The 25,415-nt window shown below is 34.1% G+C and overlaps 2 protein-coding genes across 2 annotated transcripts in view; one reads left to right on the top strand and one right to left on the bottom strand.

Moving 5' to 3' along the window:
- Positions 1-1,565: 1,565 nt before the first annotated feature.
- Positions 1,566-25,415, bottom strand: part of LOC144840930 (intermembrane lipid transfer protein VPS13B-like) — a 40,100-nt gene continuing 16,250 nt past the window's right edge. Inside the window, exons 25-50 of the mRNA XM_078697023.1 lie at positions 20,614-20,814; positions 20,230-20,501; positions 19,963-20,080; positions 18,872-19,056; positions 18,291-18,472; positions 18,032-18,204; positions 17,630-17,766; positions 16,941-17,144; positions 16,150-16,320; positions 15,638-15,793; positions 15,075-15,338; positions 14,459-14,539; positions 13,908-14,083; positions 13,260-13,445; positions 12,684-12,936; positions 11,898-12,062; positions 11,253-11,393; positions 9,981-10,223; positions 9,574-9,748; positions 8,075-9,412; positions 7,591-7,767; positions 7,296-7,466; positions 6,866-7,036; positions 6,371-6,473; positions 5,640-5,889; positions 1,566-4,208 (exon numbers count right to left, since the gene is read on the bottom strand). Coding sequence (XP_078553149.1) covers positions 3,930-4,208; positions 5,640-5,889; positions 6,371-6,473; positions 6,866-7,036; positions 7,296-7,466; positions 7,591-7,767; positions 8,075-9,412; positions 9,574-9,748; positions 9,981-10,223; positions 11,253-11,393; positions 11,898-12,062; positions 12,684-12,936; positions 13,260-13,445; positions 13,908-14,083; positions 14,459-14,539; positions 15,075-15,338; positions 15,638-15,793; positions 16,150-16,320; positions 16,941-17,144; positions 17,630-17,766; positions 18,032-18,204; positions 18,291-18,472; positions 18,872-19,056; positions 19,963-20,080; positions 20,230-20,501; positions 20,614-20,814 — 5,972 coding nt within the window. The 3' untranslated portion in view covers positions 1,566-3,929. The remainder of the gene's footprint in view (positions 4,209-5,639; positions 5,890-6,370; positions 6,474-6,865; positions 7,037-7,295; positions 7,467-7,590; positions 7,768-8,074; positions 9,413-9,573; positions 9,749-9,980; positions 10,224-11,252; positions 11,394-11,897; positions 12,063-12,683; positions 12,937-13,259; positions 13,446-13,907; positions 14,084-14,458; positions 14,540-15,074; positions 15,339-15,637; positions 15,794-16,149; positions 16,321-16,940; positions 17,145-17,629; positions 17,767-18,031; positions 18,205-18,290; positions 18,473-18,871; positions 19,057-19,962; positions 20,081-20,229; positions 20,502-20,613; positions 20,815-25,415) is intronic.
- On the top strand, positions 21,134-25,095 carry LOC144840931 (uncharacterized). The gene is made up of 5 exons (XM_078697024.1): positions 21,134-21,170; positions 23,440-23,715; positions 24,024-24,161; positions 24,265-24,351; positions 24,616-25,095. Exons 2-5 carry the CDS (start codon positions 23,451-23,453, stop codon positions 25,062-25,064), a joined length of 939 nt encoding a protein of 312 aa, XP_078553150.1. The 5' UTR covers positions 21,134-21,170; positions 23,440-23,450; the 3' UTR covers positions 25,065-25,095.

Below are 25,415 nucleotides of genomic sequence, written 5' to 3'. Positions count from 1 at the left end.
TATACACTTTGAAGAAATATTACGATGTAGACTATATTAGTATTACTCTTACACTTTGAAGAAATATTATGATGTAGACTCTATTGGTATTACTCATACACTTTGAAGAAATATTACGATGTAGACTCTATTAGTATTACTCTTACACTTAGAAGAAATATTACGATGTAGACTCTATTGGTATTACTCTTACACTTTGAAGAAATATTAAGATGTAGACTCTATTAGTATTACTCTATACACTTTGAAGAACTATTACGATGTAGACTCTATTGGTATTACTCTATACACTTTAAAGAAATATTACGATGTAGACTCTATTGGTATTACTCTATACACTTTAAAGAAATAGTACGATGTATAAACTATTTTTCTCATACCTGAATGAATGGATCATATGATATACACGGGTACGAACTTGATTGAAAGAAACATTCTCCTATCAAACGTACTTAGCAAGTAAGGAATTTTGTATTTGTCTTTACCATTATATTTTCCGCAAGTTACCATGGTTTTTCGATTACACGTCACAAGAATAGTATAGAAAAGTATACGTTTATTAAAATAAACAATACAAAATATGAATTAATTTCTTTCCTGATATTTTCATTGTAACAAATTATTAAAAAAATGATTAATTTCGTGTTAATTATACTCCGTTCTTTTGTTGAAAAAGCTGCCTCAATAATCCGTAAGTTATTGTTATTGACCAATTGTTGATTTTCAAGGTAATTTTAACCTCAAAATATATAAAATTAATTGTATACCAAGTAATTCAAAATATCGAACAAAATACATGCATTAGTTACTTTTAATTTATAGATCGGAGAAAATATAAAAAAAGTATACGTTTAACAAAATAAACAATAACAAAAGGAAGTCCTTACCTGATATTTTCATTGTAACAAATTATTAAAAATGGTTAATTTCATGTTAATTATACTCCGTTCTTTTGTTGAATAAGCCTCAATAATCCGTAAGTTATTGTTTAAGAACAACTGTTGATTTTCAAGGTAATTTTTACCTCTCAATATATCAAATTAATTTTATACGGACGAAGTAATTTATGATATCCAAAAAATACATACATACCATTTGCTTTAGTTACTTTTAATTTATCGATCGGGGAAAGTATACAAAAATAAAGGTTTAACAAAATAAACAATACAAAATATGAATTAATTCCTTACCTGATATGTTCATTGTAACAAATTATTAAAAAATGATTAATTTCATGTAATTATACTCCGTTCTTTCGTTAAAAAAGCTGCCTCAATAATCCGTAAGTTATTGTTAATGACCAATTGTTGATTTTCAAGGTAATTTTTACCTCAATATAATATAAAATTAATTGTATACGAAGTAATTTATGATATCGAAAAATACATACATAGGCTACATATGCATTTGCCTTAGTTACTTTTAATTAATCAACAGGGGAAAATATAAAAAAAAGGTATAGGTTTAACAAAATAAACAAAAAAGTATAAGAATGAATTTCTTACCTGATGTTTGTTGTAACAAATTATTAACAAAATGATTAATTTCATGTTAATCATACTCCGTTCTTTTGTTGAAAAAGCTGCCTCAATAATCCGTAAATAATTGTTGATGACCAGTAATTTTTAACTCAATATATAAAATTAATTGTATACCAAGTAATTTAAGATATCGAATAAAACACATACATACAGTTACATATGCTTTAGTTATTTTTAATTAACAATCAGGGTGGGGGTGGAAGGAGGGGCGAGGGGTTGTGTTGTTGGGTGGGGTTAAAACTGCGCAAAAACGCCAATTTATTTTGATTTTATATATCGGGGTTAAGGTGTTTAGAAGACCATATATGAAGAGATACAATAACCTGAATATCACCATTCCCTGGTTTTGATTAATTAAATAATCACAAACAGCCAATACGCCAGCATGGCATAAGACCTCATGTTTAAGAACAAATTATAATATAACATTAATATATTAATTGATTCACCATCTAACATGCGATTCTTACATAGAAAAGAAAGTGTTATGCATTTGTTTCTTCCTTAGAACCTTTGTAAAAAGTATTTTTTCATTTTTTGAGGAAGACTGAAGACTGTTCGGCATCCACCGATAAATGTTAATTTATACATTCATAAATAATAATATTAATTATAGCATGGAGCTATCAATGTATATTTCCTCCATGATTAGATTAATAAGGACGCAAAGCAAGAACGTAAGCACAACGATTTGACCAATCACAAGCGCCAGTTACAATCCGTTATGCGTGATTAATTCTAGACTGACGTAAAGCACAGATTAGCATAAATGGGGAGGAAAATGTGTACCATTGGTTCACTGCGAGTACGGGAATACGGTATGTGTATTAATATTGTAACAAACCCGATATGTATTTAATAAAATACGAATGATGAATAGCTGATTATTGTTGTTTTGTACTTGTCAAGATCATTGACCGACATCATAGTACTGTATTTGTCACTTTTCATTGGTCAACCCGCTGTGCCATTGCGTCTCCGAGTGGTAGCCTTAATGATGATGCTGAATGTTGTACTAAGTTTAATAATGGAGGAAATCCTCCATAGTTTAATAAATACATACATCATTAATATAAATTTGTCATTTGCCATAAATTCAGTAGTAATTAAATAAATAAAATAAGTTTAAATTCAAACCTACAGTATACTGTAGTCTGTAAATACAGTAATTTCATAGTCATAATATAGCAATTACAGTCTGGGACAATAAAATAGAAATATATATTATATACAAAATGTACAAAACTCATCGAGAAAGCAGTAGCTATTATAAGATAATCCGATAAACACATTGAGAAGATATATACAATATTTTGATTTTGCCAAAAGAAAAAGTTTAGCACTACTTATATTAAACGTCCCCAGTATTAAAGGAAAATTGAGCAACACAGCATCACCTAGTGTCTTAGACCAAAATCTCACCCTTAATCCATTACGTGTACAAGCCCCTTAGCAAGGACCCTGCTGTGTTTGTGTAAACAATTCACAACAGGATACCTCATTACAATTTTGACAGGTTATTTGACTTTGGTTCAAAAATCTAAGGGACACGTCATGCTAACCTTACACACTACAGGGACCACATATGATGTTATGATTTCTACCAAACCCTGTTATGTGTTTGGTAAGAAAAAAAAAGGGGATAAACATTACAATTATAACACGGTATTGTTAAAAAGGTGATGAACCTATGCTTTTTAAACCGAGTCTTGTTTAGGCTTAAGTAGCGTTTGTCGACTACAACCATCCTGTTACTTAAAACACCATGTTTTGAAAGCTGTTGAATTCAGTGTCACTAATGAATCATCATCATCCGTTATGCTATTCGTCTTGGGTAGACATTGCGTACGCTAATCGTTTCCATGACTCTCTTTCGGTGGTCTGATGGTCTGTCATTAATTTTGCGATCGATGTATTTGCTTTTTTGAGTTCTAATGAATGCATGTCTAAAAAGGTTTAGTGAGTTTAGTCATCGTCTGGAAATTGAAAATGTGTATCATTGGTCCATAAATGGTGGCAACTTTTACAATTTCTTTCAACAAAAGGAGATTAATTATGATTTTTTTTTTTTGTTAATTAAGCAATAAAGATTGAAAAATATGCCATTGTCCTTTTGGATGGGAAGTAAAAGCCGAAATAACATAATACACTATCAAACAAATTATTATGAACTCGTCCTTTAGATTATCCTGGTGTGCTAAATAAATGCATGACCACATCCCATAATCCTGCATGTTGCTCTTGTTGTGGCTTACATCTGATGAGATGTTATAAAATAAAGTGCCATCGTGAATTTATATTTTGGATGGTAAGTAAGCAGAAATAACTCTTCAGATTATCCTGTGCCACCACAGAAGAGTTAAATCCTCTCCCTGTACATTTCTACAATCATAAATCCAATGATTTTTTTGCTGACAGATGCCAAACTTTAAATTTACTTAATGTTGAGCTCTGAGCATCATCACCGTGAAAACCCTTCCCTAACAAACGATTTTTGGCTTGTTGAAAAATGGCGATGAACGTGTCACGCATCCTTGAATCAACTTCATAACAATAATTTGGATTGGATTCGGCAGTGTTTGAGCTTTCTGATCGGCTGTCACTCTCGGGAATGAAACCTGATGTTGCGTCAACAAAATCAGCTACTCGACTAGCAGTGGTGTCTTTCTGTTACATTAAAAAAAACAAAATCATTATCACTATTATTTAACTCAGGAACAACACCTCTCTTTTATAGGTACCGTCCACTGCCATCAAAACCCACACACCACTACCACAATCAATTATCACCACTGTAAACCATCACCAACACAACAATCATTAACAAAACAGCAATAATTACCAAAACGATAATTGTTACAACTACAAACCATCATACCACTACAAAATATCACTCCATGAAAAAATATATAACCAACACACAACACATAACCGATCATCAAAACCACCACTGCAAATCATCACCAAAACTGCAAACCATCATTACCACCACTGAAAACCATCACCACCACCACTGCAAACCATCATTATCACCACTGCAAACCATCACCACCACCACTGCAAACCATCATTACCACCACTGCAAACCATCACCACCACCACTGCAAACTATCATTATCAGCACTGCAAACCATCACCACCACTGCAAACCAGAACCACCACTACAAACCATCACCAACACTACAAACCATCACCACAACTACAAACCATCACCACCATTACAAAAACCAGTATACCACTACAAACCATCACCACCACTACAAACCATCACAACTACAAACCATCACGACCACTGCAAATCATCACCACCATTGCAAACCATAACCACCACTGCAACCCAACACCACCACCTCAAACCATCATACCACTACAAACCATCACCACAACTACAAAACATCACCACCACTGCAAATCATCACGACCACTGCAAATCATCACCACCATTGCAAACCATAACCACCACTGCAACCCAACACCACCACCTCAAACCATCATACCACTACAAACCATCACCACAACTACAAAACATCACCACCACTGCAAATCATCACGACCACTGCAAATCATCACCACCATTGCAAACCATAACCACCACTGCAACCCAACACCACCACTTCAAACCATCATACCACTTCAAACCATCACCACCACTACAAATCATCACCACCATTGCAAACCATCACAACCACCTCAAACCATAAAACCACTACAAACCATCACCACAACTACAAAACATCACCACAACTACAAAACATCACCATAACTACAAAACATCACCACCACTGAAAACCATCATAACCACTACAAACCATCAAACCACTACAAACCATCGCCACAACTACAAAACATCAGCAAAACTACAAAACATCACCGGCACTGAAAACCATCATAACCACTACAAACCATCAAACCACTACAAACCATCGCCACAACTACAAAACATCACCGCCATGAAGAATCTTAATTCTATCTGGATATTATGTCTCTAAAGTGTCTGCAGCCACATTCAAAGCAATTAATGTCTTATAAAAAGATTTTAGAAATTAAAACAAAATGTAGCAAAAAACTGCTAAAAACAGATTTTGAGTGAAAGCTTACATCCTGGTTTGAAGGTGTTGCAGCTTGTTTAATACACAGATACAACATGTCCTCTTGATGAGGCTTGGAGTGACAGTCAATCTCTGACACTGGAAATGCCTGCTGCTGGGTGTCCTCGCTACTGCTAACAATAAACAAAATCTCAGGCGTGAGCAGGAGCACCCCACTATGGTGAAGGCCGTGGTATGTCACAGACACTGCATCAAGGCACATAAGGATTGTTGGGTTGCGTAGTGTATGCAGCATCTTCCTGCAAAATATGAATCCAGTTTATGCTTTATTTGTTTGTACAACTGATCTTAAGCTCAAAACGTGTCAAATCTGAGGAACATTCCCACACAATGGCTTCTACAAATCAGCCAATCAGATTTTAGTTTGAAGAACCTCCCTTTTCTCAGCCACCAATTGCTACACTTAATTGCAAAAAGACTGAGCGTAAAATCTTATATGTCAAAACCAAGAAGATATTCAATTATCTCTGTGGTCTTAACAGAATGTTCTACATCTATTATAAGAGTTTTCCTTCTAATCTGTGATTCTACAACATTTCAATTCTTATATTAAAGCTTGGTTCCCACATGGAGCCTGAAGTAATTTGACCAATCATAATGCGATGGATTGGTCGACTCACTTTAGTTGTGCCTACATTGTTGCATCGTGTCTATATGTAAATTCTTATCATTATAACCAGTTAAAAAAATTTACATTTTGAAATAAATCTTTTATCTTACCACATATATTTTACTTGTCCGTTGACGGCCATTGCAGCAAGTTGGTTACTGGCTGGGTTCCTTTGCTTCAGTGTGGGTGAGAGTCCAGTACTATGCAAGATTCCTTAATAATAAATTATTATTGTGTACAATATATCTTGAATCATGATATAACATAGATCAATTTAATCAGACCTAACAGTGAAGATCCAAAGCTCAAGTGGTTCTTCTTTTCTTTTTTACATTTTTTTTACAATGATAGGATTGATAAACACAATTTTTCTAAACTAAATCTTCTATTAAGCTTAGGTGATGCTGCTGTCTTTTGGCTATGATAATAAAGACAGGGCTTTCAACATTAATACTCTCTTCCCTATTCCCTTGCAAGTGTCTTCCAATCTTCCAAAAAAACTCTCGTTCTTTGTGGAGTTGCAAAAAAGTATTGGCATCATACAAGATTCGATCTCAGGACCAGGGAACTTGTGAAAAAGCACCACACATACAGTATATTCTTACCTTTGCCAGTTTGAGACACTAACTGAGCTGCTCCACCTAATGGTTTGATGACAACCCCCATTACTCCACGTCCTACTCCTGATATAACACATGTTGCTTGTTGAGCTAGCGTTTCATTATATGCTTGTTGAAATCCTCTGATTGGCTGGTCAGCTATGCCAGCTATTGCACCTACAAAAAGACATAATGTTACTGTTATTATAACCATCATTAAGCGGAGTTTACAATACAATGTCACATAAATATATTTACATGCGGCCCTGAATCACAGTCCCTATATTACTGTAATAGTGACTATAATAGTGTAGCTGACTTCACCCTATTTGTAGCAAACTAATCCTAACACCACAGCAACTAGATATCATGAACATCATCTAGTTTGTGGATTCGATAGGAAAACGATCAGTAGATAAATACATGGCAAACATACCTAAAACACTGATTCCAAAGCTACTGAGACCATTCATTAGACCAGCTGACATTCTGTCTGGCACCATTCTTCTCTGTTGTTCTTGCATTGCAATATGGTCTGGATCAAGTGTCAAACGATCAAGATTTCTTGAAACACTAGATGCAAAATTGGTAACAGAAGAGAGTGTACCTAGAAAATAGAGTGAATGAAATTGATGAAAATTAAACAATCACATGCTTATAAAATTAGTTAAGAATACAAAAAAACAAAAGCGATCAAGCATTAAGAAGAAAAAAATATGTGCATTCTTTACCTGCGGACACATGTTTGATGAGTGATGACACTCCTCCAGTAACACCAGATATAAATGCTGCTGGACCTCTGGTTAGGCCCTCATATGGAAGGTAGATTGAATCTGCAATGCCACTACGAATATTCCGAACAAGTCCTGCTGGATTACCTAATATCTCTAGTGATCCAATAGCCCAACCTGAGAAAATAAAAATACTAAATTTAAATAACTTAAATGTTCCATGAAATAACTTTTAATCTGTTGTTGGAAATATCATAGCTGTTAAGAATGCTGCCATATGATGTCATAGCATACATATAAATTCACAAGTTCTCACCATACATTTCTGACTAAATATGAAACTGAAAGTAGCAAATTATGTGTTTGCAAGTAGGTCTGCATGATAGAAACACAAAACATGTTGGACAACTTACTGTATAAGGGTGTGCAGACTGTATAGTTCTATTTCTTTTTAGTGTTGCATACTGTGAAGTATTTGTCTTACCTGCTTTGAAAAGTGCTCCTGACGTGTAATGCATTGTTAAAGCCTGAATAAGTTGCCGGCTTGTAGTAAACACCGGGCGACAGTCAAACTTTCTGAAAGATAACGGTGTGCTGTCTAACGAGATAAACATCTTCAGTGAAGCATGAACACTTGCCTGTACCGTGATTGGTTGAATAGTTAAATGCTGCATGCAGATTGGTAACTTCAAGCTCTGATTCACAGCTCTAACAACTAACGGTATGTCATGGACTTTTTGAACAGATTCTACTAGTTTACCCGGAATGAAGCTCTTGTATTTTGTCATCAGCTGAAAGATAAGCTGATCTTCAAGGTATACTGCTAAAGGCCTGACTTTTACATTTACAGATTGCACACCCCCAGAACCGTTTAACCTTTCTTTCTCCAGAATGACATGCACTACTAAAGTATCTTCAGCATGACTGAGTTCAGCTTGTTCCTCTATTGAAATCTTCTGAACACTTTTAACAACAGTTTTCTTAGTAGCTTCATCACACGAGACCAAGATAACAGGGAAGTTGAAGACGCCATTGTTGAATGATTGATTGTCTAGCTGTACATGTCCAATTGCAATATGAAGATTCTGCTGAATGACTTCTGAGTTAGCATTACTTGATGGATAGTACAGCAGACACATGTCCTCAAGGAACAGACAGAGCAACTCTGTAACCTGCACTGGCTGTGAGGCTTGATCAAGAATCTTCATAGATAGCTCTGAGAAAAAGAGGCCAATTTTCATTTCTGTTGCTGCTCCGATACTATCTGTAATGTCTTCTACTTCTTCTATGAGCTCCTGACATTCAATCTTTTGTCTATCATCTTCTTTTTCATGCATACTTAATGGTTCCACAATTACCTGAAGGCAGGATGCAATGCAGTAACTGCTGACTAGAATATATCCAACACCAGGAATCGTAAGAATCTCTGATTTAAGATCACTACTGGATGCCAATGCTACAGCTTCACTCCACCTGCTCAAAGCAGGCAATTCATCCACATCTTGTGCTTCCATTGTAGATTCTTTACTCCATCTACCAAAAGCAGTTGGTTCATCCACATCAACTTCTTCCACATCAAGCTGCTCCTCACCCACCCTTCCTGAACCATTTTGATCTTCCATAACAGTTGTTTCTAGCCTAGGCTCTGCTCGAAGGCTGTTCTGAGGTGATGTACAGTGAGCAAATTTTAGAGCAGGAGTGGCATGCTGACTTTCTGTTTGAAGGTTTGGTTTCTGCTGGATGTCGAAATGCCTTGTTGATTGACCATGGATGAAAGATATACTTTGAAGACGTTCATCATTTTCCAAAATATATCCATTGTCTAAAAATCAGACAAGATAATTTGTTTGATATTTAGTACAAACTATCAAAATTTGATACAGAAAATGTGTATCAGATTGAGCTGCTCTAATTTTGAATCAACATTTGTTTAGTCAGATGACATCATATTTTATTATTTATTATTCCAAATAGTAAAATTACCTCTAAATTCACTTTCCAAGAAGGTTTGTGCAAATCTTAAACCTGTACGGCATTTGTTTTTAATAACAGTTCGAGGAGTCGGATCGACATCCACAGTTATGTAAAGTACGCCCTCGTGTTCATGGTAAATGACCAGCAGTGGTTCTGTTTCAAGTTGAGAGGTTGCTTGAGAGTACTAAGTATAGAGCAAGAAAGTAGTATTATTTAAGTGGAGTGATATAAACAAAAAAAGTCAATCCAAAATTCATAATTTTTGTATAATATTTGCTTTCAAAGTTGAGTTACAATTGATTGACTGGGAGATTACTCATCTCATTTGTCCAGATTTCTCTGCGTCAGCTTTCTGGAGACAAGACACTTAACTATTATTAGTATTTTCAAATATGTTGGATGTAAACTGAACTTACTGGAACTGCTATAGCCTGTCTAGGCCGTGAATTATCCAGTTTAACCCATTTACTCCAGCTCTCCCAGCCGTCCTGAACTAGGCTTGCTGAATCACTGATAGCAACTGATATGTAGAACTGTCTTGATGAGATCGATAAGTGTTCAGTACTGTTTGGGAAATTCCATTCAGATATGGGGTGAACTTTATTGTTACAAAAGGGAATTGGTATTGCACGTATTGAATATTGATTCTTTACTGGAATCTGAGGAAACAATAGATAAATACTGTAAATAGAACACAAATCGGAAATTAGTAAAAATGATAATAGTAGTGGTCTTTAAAGATGTATTGTCCCCCAAAATCATAAAAAAAATAAAGATTTTTAAAATCGGACTTTGAATAGGCCATTTTGCAGTTTTAATGAAGTTGTTCACTTCCATAAGAAAAAAAACGGGGGAAAAAAATTATTTCACCTATAAAAAGACAAAATAAACAGTTAAATTACCCAAAAACTCATTGTCTTCCAGACAATTTGACCATTTTTTGCTTTAAATTACATTTTTCTCAGGTAAATAAATTTTTTTCAGACCCAATTTTTTGTGAGAGTGAATAACTATTATGTGACATTAAAATAACATATTCAACAAAAAAATTAAAAAAAATATTTTATTTTATTTTTTTCTTTAAATGAATTAAATGAAAAAAAGAGGAATATAATGGAGAGAAAAAAGGATGGAAGAGGAAGGATGGAATGGAGGTAAATAAGGATGAAGAATGATATAGGTTGGGGATAAGTAGAAATAGGTCAAAAGGACAACACTATGCTAGGCTGCATTATGGGAGTATGTTTCTGTTTAGTTTTTGATCAAAAAATGACTGGGGTAATAATGTGCATATAATTATGCATGAATCTGGGAAAAACGCCGAATGTTTTACAATTCTTTAAGAAATTGATATCCGCGTCTGCTTTTGCGACCTTCTTGTTAAGTTTCTCAAACTGTCTAAGGTCCTGCTTGGTTACTGTACTAGTCGAGGAAAGTCATTAATGATGTGGCCAAACAAAGAATCATTAAAAGAATGGCATATTATTATAATTATGTCAATTAGGGTGATTACAATGATGATGATTACAATAGTGGTGTTGGGTTACTTAAAGGAGATCTTTTTAAAGTTCTTCATATGGAGAATGAAGAAGATGATAATAATATTGATTAATAATTAGATAGTAGTGTTGATTATAAAGTTCACAAAGATGATAATAATAAAAATAGGTTAAACAAAAATATTTTACCATTTGTTTACATCTACTTGTATCAACAAGCCGCAGCATAAGATTGTGCTTGCTGTTGTTAATCAACAGCGCCCTCTCTCTAATACTAATTATTCTCATTCCATATTTCATGGATGAAGTAATGTTAAGATGCCAAACACTCTGAAAAAACAAAAGTACAAAATTATTATGTTCTTTCTTTTCAACTTTTTACTGACATTAAAAGGATTGAAAATGAAAAAGTAGTTTTCAGACAAAGATACAATACAATAATTGAATATTTAAACAAATCCTTAATAAAATTGATTGCAGACGGTTGAATTTGAATACAGTATTTCACCAGTAGACAACATTATGCCATATGTTAATTGTAGTGCCACTACAACACAAATTTACTGCATGTGTCTTGAGATATACAGTACAACAATCAAATCTCTCAATCCTGAACATGGTCTACTGTATGTTGGCAATTTATAAACTACCTGCTAAACATGATTTCAATATGTATAATTTATAATGTTTTGATAGTCATGGTTTTAATTTGATACTAGTGCCAGGGTTGTAACTCACGACTGCTGTAAACCTACCACACTATCATATGACACTTAATCTATAGCAAGATGTGTATGCAATTGAAAAATACAAAACCAAATCAGATTTAAATACCTCTGCATCTTCCTTCTTTGTCATCGCGTAGAATATACTGCCCTCTGGAGAGAGTTCATTGGGCCCGATTTCATGCCATGCTGGTGGTTTATCAGCAAGTACAAAAATTGGATCTGCAGAAATACCATCTTGTGCAATGCCATCAAATACCAAGTTTATGTGGCTCTATATTATGAAAAATGTATATAAAGAATAAATACTGAACCGTCCCCTGATTTTCAGAAAGTTAATAAATAAACGATGAAGTTGGGGAAATCTGTGAGAATGAGGAAAAATCTATCCCAACTGTGATTCAAACTTTCTGCTTGATATAAATTTATGTATTATTTATTTATTCAAAATCCTACAGTGTGTCAAAACACCAATACAAGATTTCCATACAATATAAAAATTGATTTACATAAAAATATATATATTTATATTGAAGGGCTAGAGTGTTGCCCAAAAGCTCTGCAAATTTTTATGGCTGTTTTTTTGCTTCTTTTATTTTGCATCTCCATTGAGATCCAGCCACTGATACCCACAGCATTGTCATTTTTCAGTAATTTGCCTTTGGATTTATGAACATTAACAAAACAAACAAATGTACATATATTTTAAATTACATGAAAGGTTTGAACTAAACCATATATGATTGGGCAACCATACAAAAAAAAAAACGTTTTTGCATACATAACATGAGAATACTGAACTTTTAACAAATGATTTTATTTATTATATGCAGATGTTCTAAACTACTAGACCATATAACATTTATTTACAGGCATATGTGAATAATTTAGTTACCTTAAATTTCTGAGGTGCAACAGCTTTGCCTTGCTTTAGTGCTAGGCTTGGTTCCCCTTCTTCCAAAATCACCAAGTCTAACTTGGATTGATTCACAATAAGACACCAGGGCATTACATCAATAATGATTGTGTTGACCTCTGACCAATGCTGGTGGAGGCTGACCTTCAGGTCAGTATTTGGTTGTTGTATATTATCTATGTCATCTTCTGCCTCCTCTGTGTTGTTTGTATCTGTATCAATACTGGATAATCTAGAGTATTTATTTATTCAACTTTTAGAGTATTCAAGTGTATTTCCATGCCTTTATAGTAAAAATTCCAGGACTTTTGAAAAATTAGGATGATAGCTTCTTATAGTAAAGTGTCTGTAGAATTGGTGATTATAAATTTAAAACTAAAACACATTGTATTCATCTTCATCATTGATGTTTTTAGTCTATGATCTACAATACTCTAAAATGTGCATTATTTACAAAAGAAGTAGAGATTGCACCTTGTGTGTGTGTCTTTCCTAAAAAAAGTTTAATATATAAGTTGTTATCAAAAACAGCTCATTAACAATACTACAATATACCTCTTTCCACTTGATCCAATATATGGCCAACTAGCTTCAATCTCTTTCTTCCAGTCATATGCCATCATAGGAATTGTTAGCTTCGGTTCATCACCATCTTCTTCTGATTCTTCATTCCTTTGAACTATGTCATCCAGTAATTCAGTTGATACTGGTATGCCTGGATTTGAAGGTGATGTATTCTCACTAAAATAAAAGCCAATAAAACATAGTTAGCATGCCATAGGTATATTCATTTTATAATCATTTTTCCTATCATTAGAGTAAGACCAAATTATTTGAATAGTAATATCATTGGAAGCATGGCAATTCTCAGTGTAGTAATCTGAATTATGACATGTACAGTGACAGAAGATACAGGTTATAAACAATTCTACCTTTATTTGTTTCTATTTACATATTTATTTTAAAGTAATCTCATTGTAATTTTTTTCTATTTTGTTAATGGTGGCCTCTGCTTAAAGTCTATTTCTAGACTTATTTTGACCACCATCCACATTTATAAATAATGATTTATTAAGAATATATATGTATTATTTGTGGAAAATCAATAAACAACAACAACAATGATTCTAGAAACAGTTTTCTGGCATATATTTCTGAATTATATTTGAATTGACCTAAAAAAAATTCCAGTACACAATTTACCTCAGTTGAAAGGTAGCAGAGTGCCATGTTGCCGGGACAACATTATACAGATCTAGCTTGTTACCCTGACCTTTGACATTATACACCTGCACTGAATTAAACTTTTTACTTTGTAGGCTCATTACTAAAGGCCTTGGAAGGTGGCTTCGCACTGTAAACAGCGGGCTAAAAATTATCTAGAAAATAAGAGGTACAATGCTTATTACAAAGTGATTAGAAGGAGAAAAAGCAATGGCTGCTGTATGACTAATTTAGAAACTTTAGAATGTGAAAAGAAAACACAGCTATATGAAATGTATAGTAAATACAATCTTTGATTAGCTAACTTATTTTTTGTGTGTGCCAGTCTGTGAAAATAAGATTGCAAACATTTGATTATTGAGTTTTCAAAGAAAGTTACCATGGAGACAACTTTAACTGCTACAAAATAGTAATTTTTAACCTCATATTATTGTTTGCTGTTTTCAAAAGATAGATTAATTTAAAATGGATTACCAGTGATAATGTCCTATTAATTTAAATTTTAACTGCCTAAATATGCTAGTACATACCAATCTCTGTGTTTCTCCACAGTGCTCTTCAGTGTATATACGACACCACAGCTGTACCACACTGCTATCTTTACAGGAAATCTATTGAGAAAAAAAATCTTATAAACATAATTAAATGAAACCAGAGGGTCCACTAATAAGTTCGATATGATAATATAAAACAAACTCCAAAAAAAGTGAGGCATGCTATTTGTGATTCAATATTTCAAATTGCAGATGAATAAATAAAGTTTATTTTATATAATTATTGGACATGTTATTTCATATCTAACTTACTTTGCCTCTATTTCCCAAAGGAAATCCTGAGATAAGTACAATTCAAGTAAATATGAGATGAAGTGAAATAATATAAAAATAAAGAAAGAAAACATGAAAAAAAGTAGTAGTAATAGTTTAGAAAAGTAAAAATACAAATAAGCCAGTCATTCAGGATAACATTTGGTCAAATTGTTGTGATTTCAATAATATCGATTTTCATGAAATGGCATGGTCTGTTGTTACATTCAGGTAATTTAAAATTGTGGACATTATCAAGCAAAACAAGCAAGTACTGTAATGTATTTGGTAAATGCTTCCAAGTATACAAACACGATAAACATACTGTACATTTTCTCACCTTAATAACGGCATTCTTTCTACTCATTTCACCACACACAGCCATCTGCTCAGACCATTCTGAATCTCTGTTGCCAACCTTAATTCGCATACTTGTAATTGATTCGTCATCACATGCCAATGAAGGTAGGACGCCCTCTGCAGGTAGCAAGAGTGTCTGCTTACACTCCATACTGCTGCCACCAACTTGCACGATTTTATTTAATTGTATTTCTAAAGGTATGTTCACACGACTGGAGAAGAGTTGTCGTCCATAGAACACAACCTGAAAGAAAGTTATAATACAAATAATGAATGTTTATCAGTGCAATGGTACAAATAATTTTATGAGGTGAAAATATAACAAATTTTTACCTTTCACTAAATCAAATTATTTGTTTCACTGTACAAATATAAAACATTCATTATTCGGCACACATAGTCTACTATGAAAAATGAATCATGGAATGGGGCTTTAAAAAGAATTGATTGATTGTATCTGCTAGCTAAGCTCAGAGTTACCTGCTTGAAGAGAAGAAACCATAAAACATACAAGTACAATAATAATATGTAAGACTTACTCACCTGTTTCTGAAGTGGAGTAACATTTCTGATGTTAATGAACAAAGTGGCAGAATGTCCTTTGTGTTGCAGCTTACGCACGATGGTTGATCGTTCATCTATACTGAAGGGTTCAGACCAACGCCAGTTACGCCAACCTTCAATGCACACATGTATTTTCTACAAAAAGTAAAAGGTATTGTAAACAGATACTGATGGTCTTATAATTGTCAGTAAGCTAACTGGTGACCTTTTAACAGAGGTGGCACCAGCATTTTCATGATTGGGGTAGGAATGAAAAACAAATGAAAAGGTAATTGTATGCTTTAATAGTCTGATGAGTCAAAAGTAGTGTTAGAAAACCATAAATAATGTTAGTGGTACACAATTGTACACAAAAGTATTGACAATTTTTACTGACAACTAGTTGCTTCATATGGTTCTCCTCCTAACAGGTTTAAATCGTCAAGCTTATAGGACCCTAAATTGCAATCAGCCACTGGCTACAATATGAATGCTACTGTAAATGTACGCACCTGTCCCCAGTGCACAGTCTTATGTGTACGCCAACTGTAAGCATGCATCTCTCTGCATTTCAAAACAATTGATTCATCTGTGTGTACTTGGCCAAATCGTAGTGTTTCAACGGTGTCATTACATATTGTGTAGTAAGTTAACACAAGTTCTTCTTTATCTTTCTGTTTATACTGTTAAGAGAAAAACAATTTTATGAAGTAGATCTTTGGAATTAATTAAAGACACTTTTTATATAGAGATATGTTTGATGAGGCTATCGGCTATCATTTGGTCTGGAGGCTATTGGCATGGTTGATTATGCATCAAATTCATTGTTCCCTATCAGCATGTTGATCATGCCTTATTTTTTTTCGGGCAGACAGACTATGTGCCTTTATATTGCTGTTTATCGGAACAGAGAACTAGCCGCACGGTACACTGTGCTGATAGTAACTTGCTTTTAATATAAAGACATTTCTCCTAAGCTCTGCAGGACATCTTATCTGTCACAAAGTTTAACTTGCATTATGTGTTTGGGAAATTCAGATTTTTGATAAATTGCTCAAAAATTTAAGAAAAGAATGAATGATGATACTAAAACATCCATATCTTGCGAACATATGTCTTGGAAGACATTGGTAGTGTCACTCAATTTCATCCAGTTTTTAAACATAGAAATATCGCTTATGGATAGCTTTTACAAAGAAAAGAATATGAAAACGATTAAGTGATATACTGATATGAATAAACATTTGCCACAGAATTAACTCACCATTTCAGTTATCAAACATTAGTCTACTAATGACGTTACCTGATTCCACGCCTGTACAGCCAGATTCAAAGTATGAAGTGTGCTCTGACCAATGTTAATATTCATAGGTCCAAGGTCTGCCTGCATCTCGCACACAACACCTGAATCCAGATCCAGAGATGCTTCTAACTCGCATGGTTCAAGAAATTGTTGTACAGTCAAATTTCTGTATTCCAGCAGTTTACAGGATAAAGTTGAAGTAGCCTGAATTAAATGTGAATATATGTTACCAGAAGATTAATTGAATAATTTCACATAAAATTTCCAATAAAAGAAATGTAAATGGGGGAATAACCTGCGATTTGTAGCCTACTGGGCTGAATTGCGCACAGGTCTGGACGACACATACCACAACTTTAGGGATAGTAGTACAGTTACTAGTTTCCATCAATTTTAAATCAATCAAAGAGAATTTACTTTTAACTGAAAACTGATAATACACTGGTCCATAAAGCTTAAATAAATTTTCTAGAAAGTCTAGATTTTCTTAATTTCCTGCATTTCCTGTTTTGTCAAAGTTGAGTGGTATCTTTATTATTTGGTTGTATTCATTGAAAAAAGTGTTCAGGAAATCTGTTCAGTATGTGTCCTCTCAGACTATAACTTTGAAATTAACTGCATTGTCATGGGTTTTAAAACTGATAAACAAAGCTATTAATATACTGTTTGAAGGTTTGCATGAAGCGTACCTGAAGTATGATCTTTTCTTGCTCTGAACCCCATGTGCTTGCCATGACTAAAGATTCTTCTATTGTCAATGTCATGAACTCTTGATCTTTAGGGTTTAGCTTGTCCAACTTAAATGGTTCGAATCTCTCAGATGGGACTAACATAAAAAAAAAGATTTTTGAGTAATTATTATATACAAATTTAGAGATCATGATTATTATATGTACATCATTTATTCATATGAGTCTCTGTGTAGTCAAATACCTATTCCATCATTTATAATTAGAATTCTACAATATTGTTCATAAAAGTCTTCCACCATATCCTTTTCTATATTTTATTTCCTCATTTCTCTAACCCTTGAGCACCTAGATATACAAGAGTTAGAGCTAAAGAAATCTAAATTTAATTAAATAGATCACCTTTTCCAAGTTGATTAAAATGGTTGATAAGTTTCACTTCCACGATATCAAAATGAACTGCAGAGGTAAATGCTGGTACGAAACGTGGACAGAAACAAGAATCAACACGCATTGATGCTGCTAACGCCATTGGAGAAAGAAGAGGATAGACAGCTTGAACTGTTCCTTCTGGCCTATAAAAAAACATTGTCAAAGTCATGTATTATAGAATTATGTAACATATAATATAACAGTTAATTATTAATGGGTTAACACTTACAGATCTTCACTGGTATAATTAACAATAACTCTCCAAAGCTCTGCTGCCACCAAGTGGTGAGAAGGTTCATCTTCAACTGATGGCAATTTGACCTCGCATGAACTTGATTCAGATAGACACAGTAGACGGAAGGCAGTAAAGCACTTTCGGATGTTATCCCAGTACTGGATTAAACATGGAACCTGTAAGTAATTACAAATATGATCAAAATGAAAAATGTGATATGATGATCAAAATAGAAGGTCTGTAGCTTGGTGGTTAACAAGCTTACCTTCCCATCCCAAGGTTCAATCCTGACCTACAGGTAGTGTCATGGTTGTAACTCACAACTCTTTCAACTCCATTCCATAATTCTCAAATGAGACTTAGTTAAGCACGATAAATTATAAAATAGTTTATCAATCCTGTAATTGTGAAGTTATTCTCTGTTGGATGATCTAGAATCTTGGAACTATTCTATGGTTTACAGGAGCCATAAAGAAAAGTTAGAATTACAATGTATTGTTAAATATGCATCACATAATATTTGAAAAGAGCACTTTTAAATGTCTTATGAAATATTGAATAAGGAGATTGTTAACCTCTGTATTTCTCTCTGTTTCTCTCGATGTCACAGCAGCATTTAGCGGCAGTGGTGTCACCAGGACTTTGGTAAGAACTCTTGGTTCAGGATAACACCAAGTCATAGCACCTTGATTCCATACATTACCATCAGGTTCAGAACAGAACATGATCTCATTGGGTTTTGGTAGAAGACCAAGGCCGTCTGTCAAGAGATAAAGCACTTTATAGTTATTTATTTGTTAGCACAGGTATTAGGGAGTGAGTGGCCTTATGGCAAGGGTTTGAGGGATCACTTGCTCCATGGTTCTGGTGGTAGAATGAGTCTTCTGGGATAAGGACTATAAACAGTACGTCGAGTGCACTTATCTTGCTCATGTGCACTTTTAAGAACCTAGTACATCTTTCAAGATGAGTAGGGGGTTACTCCGGTGTAGTAGTACATCACAGCCACTGTATGTCAAGTGTACACATAATACTCATGTGAGCCTATAACCTAGTACATCTTATGAGACAAGTAGAGGGTTACTCGCTGTAAGCTTACACATCCACAGTTGTGGACAGACAAATTGCACCGTAGTTGGCAGCACTGACATGACGTGACGCTTAGGTAAGAGGCATGAACATCTAAGTCCACCATGGGGAGAGGCATGAACATCTAAGTCCACCATAGGGAGAGGCATGAACATCTAAGTCCACCATGGGGAGAGGCATGAACATCTAAGTCCACCATGAGGAGAGGCATGAACATCTAAGTCCACCATGGGGAGAGGCATGAACATCTAAGTCCACCATGGGGAGAGGCATGAACATCTAAGTCCACCATGGGGAGAGGCATGAACATCTAAGTCCACCATGGGGAGAGGCATGAACATCTAAGTCCACCATGAGGAGTGGCATGAACATCTAAGTCCACCATGGGGAGAGGCATGAACTTGAAAAGTGTAACATCTAAGTCCACCAGCACATTGACTGACAGCATTGTTTGTGGAATGCCCTTAACATTATTATCCCAGTACAGGATTTGTTGGTTGCATGGTATGGCCTCATAAACTCTCTAGTTTAATATACTTAGGGTCATGCTTGAATGCCTAAAAAGCTGCAAATCTACCTATGTCACTTAGATAGCGAAATGCTCCAGCACGCAAGTCATCAGTTGACCTCGATATGACCTCTTCAGAATGTGTGTACTTTCTTTTTCTTTTTTTAGTAGTATTTTCTTTTAAGGGCTGAAAGTAGAAAACATACATACATAACATTTTTGTTGTTTATTTATTGCATTTAAATAGAATTTCTTGGCATGGCTTAATTCTACACAGTTTCAATATAAAATATTTTAGTTAATATCCAAAATCTAACTGAAATCTTTACTTGATACCTTTTCACCAGCTTCCTGCACCTGTTCTGTGATAAGCTGGAAGCAGCTGAGATGTTCCTGCCCAAATGACACCTGGATGTGTCCCATATGCAAATCAAAGTGACACCTGGGAATCAGGTCACTGAATGTATTGCCACTATGATAACACCACCTGGCATCTAAGCCCATGTCTGCTTTACATGGACCAATAAATGGTTTGGTTACATGTTGGAGAGAAGTCCTTAGAAGGAGTTCCTTCAAAGCTAAAGTTGAGACCAACTGGCTTGGCATTCCTAATGAACAAGAGAAATAAATACACTTGAATGTTATAAGTTATTGATTAGAATTGAAAATATATAACATAGTGGAAAAAGTTGATAGAAACAAACATACAAAAATACTTACCATCCTCACTCTTTACTGCAACACTTCCTTGGCAACCGCCCAATGAAAACAACAGTATTGGTAATTTAGGGTGTGGCTTTGTGGTCATGACAACCACTACTTGATGCATATTCAATGTTACTTGTTGTATCATAGCAAGGTATGACAACACACCAGAATACTGAGATCCATCACCCTCTACAGTTTCATCAGCCTCCAATTCTATATGGAGAGAAGAAAAATAATTTCTTTTATTAAAAAGTTTGTACAGAAATTCTCAATAATCGATCCAATTTTTAAAATTTGGCAATTTAGTAAAAAAATCATAAATTTCCTTTTTCCTAAAAATGTTAAAATCCTCAAATACAACATTAATTCATTTCAAATACAATTTGTAGTACTGTTTGTACATTTCAAAGACTATTTTCAGGTTTCAGAACTTTCCCTACTTTTCCTACTAACCCTACCAACAAATGGAACATTCCAATAATCTTTCCTTATAAAAAGAATGTAAAGTGCTAAAATGTTATCACAAGACACACTGCTACAGTACCTTATACCACCAAGAAACAGTTAAGGTAAGAATTTAACAGTGTTCATATATTTCGAAAAGTTTCATTTATAGAAAATTTCCTTTAAAAATAGTAATTTTAAATTAGTCATACAAACCAGTAAAAAATAGAAAAAATATTGTTATTTAGTAGATACTATAGTCAAATAAAACCAGATTGTAAGATTAGTAAAGCGTGGTTCCCACTATCGATGCAACGCAACCTACGCAACATAAGAAAAGGCCTTCCTAATAATTGTGTTTTCCTCCGTCTGCGTGAAATCAAACATACTCGATTCCACATCAACTTTAGTTGGCCGTAGACTTTGACCTGGTTCACCCCACGTATATTATGATTCTCTGTGTTCAAAACTGATTTGATTTCTCATATTGATGTTTGCAGCACTATTGCGTCGTCGATTCCCACTTGTGATTATGCAATACAGCACTTTGCGTCAATATTTTGCGTTGCGTCCTAGTATTCAAACAATTGTGATGATTCCAGTGTAAAAAGCGGAGGACCCGAGTGTAGTCCCCTGCTACCTTGTACGTTGACAGATTTAAAAAGAATCATAAACATTATTTTAACATATTTCATGTTTTTTACACTCTATCTTAACTTATAGAAGTGGAAAGTGAGGCTACATTTAAACATTATTCTTATTAATTTAATGTAGGCCTATGTTTTTATCTGTCTGTTATCAATTTTTTATATAATAAACTTCAAAAAAAGTGTATTCAACTTTTAAAGCACTATCGAAAACATACAACAACAAAAGTGCAAATATAAATTTAATAATTTTAAATAATTATTATACAAAGTAGGAGGCCCAGCTATTATGAAACATACACATGAGTTCAGTATTCCTTGCAATATCATTCTAAAAAAATAAACTTTATGCTAAAAGATAGCTGGCCCAATTGATATCTGTCCCGCGGGCTTTTATATGAGAACCAAGACCGGGAGCAGTTGGGCTCCCATTAGGTACATTCCAAGCTCTGCTTGGCTACTAATTTTATAGAATTATCTCTGTGGGTTGCGATTAAATTTTGATTTGGTTTTCTTGGTCAAACTTGTTACAAGTGAAATAGAAACACACATTTAATTCAATTACATAAAGTAAATACATTTAATAATATACTAATATTTTTCAATATCACTTAGTGTTAAATTTTCAACAACACAATCCAAAAGAAAATGAATTAATTACATATGGTGTGATATATCAAAGTAACTGTATATAATTTAGTACATAGAACAAAAGTTTATAAAGTTTTCACTACAATTCTATGAAAAGATTATTTCATATATATCAACTACTTTATGTTTCTGATTATAGCATCATCCCACCAACATGTTTTCTATTACGATTTTTGGCTGAATGTGACTCACTAGATGATCAAACTGATTTGAGAAAATCTTCCAGAATTTGTACTAGAAATGTATAACCCAAAGCCTTATATATTTGCATGTAAAATTAATAGGCTTATACCACCATTAAACATTATACATATTTCTGGAAATTACTTTATAAACATGTTAATTAGGTTCTTTAATAGCTGTGTCTATTTTTTGACATCTTTGACACAAAAACACAGCATCAGATAAAATAACTTTAGCCTTTGTGACAGAATTATAGCCTTGTTGTCACAGCTCCCTGGCCCTGTTGTGACAGCTTCCTAGCCCTGTTGTGACAACATCCTAGCCCCTAGTGTGAAGGTATCTTAGACCTAATAGCCAAAGCTCCATGACATTAATGTAATTGCTTCTATCTCCATTTTGAACAAGTGTGTTTGTGTACTCTTGTAACAGATATATGTATTATTACTGTTAAAGAAATAAAACTGCATCAGTTTTTATTTAGTTTTCTTATTCCTACCCAATCCAAGTTTAGGTATGATTCCAGGCTAGTAATTTGGAAATAATGTGTTTGGATCAACCACAATTTGTGATTTTGTTTTCTTTTACGTACATATGTAGTAGTCGGTATTACAAAATTAGGTAGACTAAGACACCTTCATTCATTTACCCAATGCAAAAATCTATTACCATGAGTTCAGGTGTTGCTATAATACTGTATAGTAAAATTGATTTGAATAATTTTGTGTTACGAAAATACATTTAAAACTAATAACTATTATAATACACTAGTACAGTATGATAATATATGATAGGAGTACACCCTTGTATAAATACTGGCAAATCTTATACCTAACTAACTTACATTTAATTGGCAAACATTTCTACAAAACTACACATGGAAGTGTGGACTTACAATAAAAATAATCAATTACAGATATCAAAGTCATGTTTTCAACATGTCTTATTGTAAGCATGGCTGTTATTGCAATGGGAGCTAAGACAGCTGAAGAGCGAGCAGAGAGAAAAGCCAACAAATACAGTGAGAGCAACCAAGGCACGACTTGCCTGTCATGCTGTGAGCGTGGCGATATGGGACCACAAGGTATACAAGGACCGCCTGGTATACCTGGCCAACAGGGTCCAAGTGGACAACCAGGAATGCATGGTAACCATGGAAGTAATGGCATGCCTGGACCAATTGGCTCTAAAGGTGAAATTCATTTTAATCTAAAAAAATATAAATAATTAAAATATTTTCAGGCAGATGTACAGTAAGTCTCAGCTGGTTCTTGACAAATATAGTGACAAAAGTTAATGAAAAGCAACTGGAATGTATTCCAGTTACACAGGTTATTTTCATCATCTGCAATGATAATGTAATTGTCATACAATTGATGGATATGTGATAGCTGATGATGTTGCTGTTCTTTGTCTATACTGCTTTATTGAATGTGTTTAAATTAAGCACTGCAAATTGTATACCATGACTGAAATCAATCAAGTGTTTGCTCTTTTCAGGTGGAAGAGGTGATAAAGGTGATCGAGGTCCGTATGGGCCAAAAGGAGATCGTGGGACGAGCGGTATTCCAGGAAACCCTGGAGGCCCTCCAGGACCTCAGGGTGTTCCTGGACCAGAAGGACCGCAGGGATTCCCAGGTAATGATGACATCATTTTATGGTTTGAAGATATTTAATCATTTTGTTTATTTTATCTTATATTTCACTTTAAAATTTAAATATTTTCTTCAACCAATGTAAGGTCCAAGAGGAGCAGGAGACCCAGGCCCACCAGGAATCAAAGGAGAAGCAGGACCCCCTGGCATAACAGGACCTCAAGGAGAAAAAGGTAAAAAGTATTCTCTAGTCAATAACATACATACAAGACTTCTGTATCAAAATTACACCATCATTTCAAATGTTGGTAACTTATAAGCACAAATAATAATCACCTAGTAGTACATGACTAAAATGTATACAAATTTTAAATAAAAACTATTCTCATACAACAAGATTCAAGTGATATTACACAGGGTTAAACAATGTCAAAGGTTAACCTTTATGGATATGCATTGCTAATTTGTATATTAACGTAATAAAACATTTCTTTTAGGAACTACTGGATTAAAAGGAAAGCGTGGAGATGACCCACCACGACCTCCACAGTCTGCTTTCTCTGTAGCACGTGAAACATTGCTTAAAGCCCCAACGTCGTCAAACGTTATCGTCACGTTCTCACACGAGTTTATCAACCTTGGTAATCATTTCAATAGACGTACCGGTATTTTCACGTGCGCAATCAACGGTACATACTACTTTATAGGACACATTTACAAAGCATCGTCAAATACGTGGCCGATAGTAAGACTGATAAAGAACAACGAGAACCAGCTGGCATTCATGGATTATGGTTCTGATTCAACAGACTCGACCAGTAACAGTCTTATCCTTCATCTAGTAAAGGGTGACAGAGTTTGGTTATCGCTTGATGCTGGGAAAGCACTCTTTAGCGGAACTAACCGTCATACAACATTTTCAGGCTTTTTATTTGCATGGGACTAATTTAGAATGTAGCATAAATAATAATAGCAAATGGAAAAAAAGGAAAAATTAACTGATAATATAGCATTATTTACTGTTAACTCAAGTTAATCATGATATAGTTATCATGTTTAAATAAGTTAATCATGATCAAGTTAACTCAAATTAATCAAGACAATTTATCATGCGTAACTCAAGTTTAATCATGTCATGTTTATCCCACTTAATCATGATGGTTAATTATGTTTAACTCAAGTTAATCACAATAATTTATCATGTTTAGCTCAAGGTAATTATAATGTTTAACATGGCACAACACGCTGAAGAAGAATATGTCCAAGTTGTACATATAAAAATACTGTAATTTTTTAA

The sequence above is a fragment of the Antedon bifida genome, chromosome 4 (genome assembly GCF_963402885.1).
Source record: "Antedon bifida chromosome 4, ecAntBifi1.1, whole genome shotgun sequence".
Taxonomy (NCBI): Eukaryota; Metazoa; Echinodermata; class Crinoidea; order Comatulida; family Antedonidae; genus Antedon; species Antedon bifida.
Note: the sequence above shows the minus strand (reverse complement) of the source record. Positions and strands in the feature narration are given on the sequence as shown.

What these genes read in the sequence shown, in the direction of transcription:
- LOC144840931 (XM_078697024.1), top strand. Translation starts at nt 23,451, where the DNA reads ATGTTTTCAACATGTCTTATTGTAAGCATGGCTGTTATTGCAATGGGA. An exon ending in TGGACCAATTGGCTCTAAAG is followed by an intron (nt 23,716 to 24,023) that starts GTGAAATTCATT and finishes TGCTCTTTTCAG; the next exon opens with GTGGAAGAGGTGATAAAGGT. An exon ending in AGGACCTCAAGGAGAAAAAG is followed by an intron (nt 24,352 to 24,615) that starts GTAAAAAGTATT and finishes CATTTCTTTTAG; the next exon opens with GAACTACTGGATTAAAAGGA.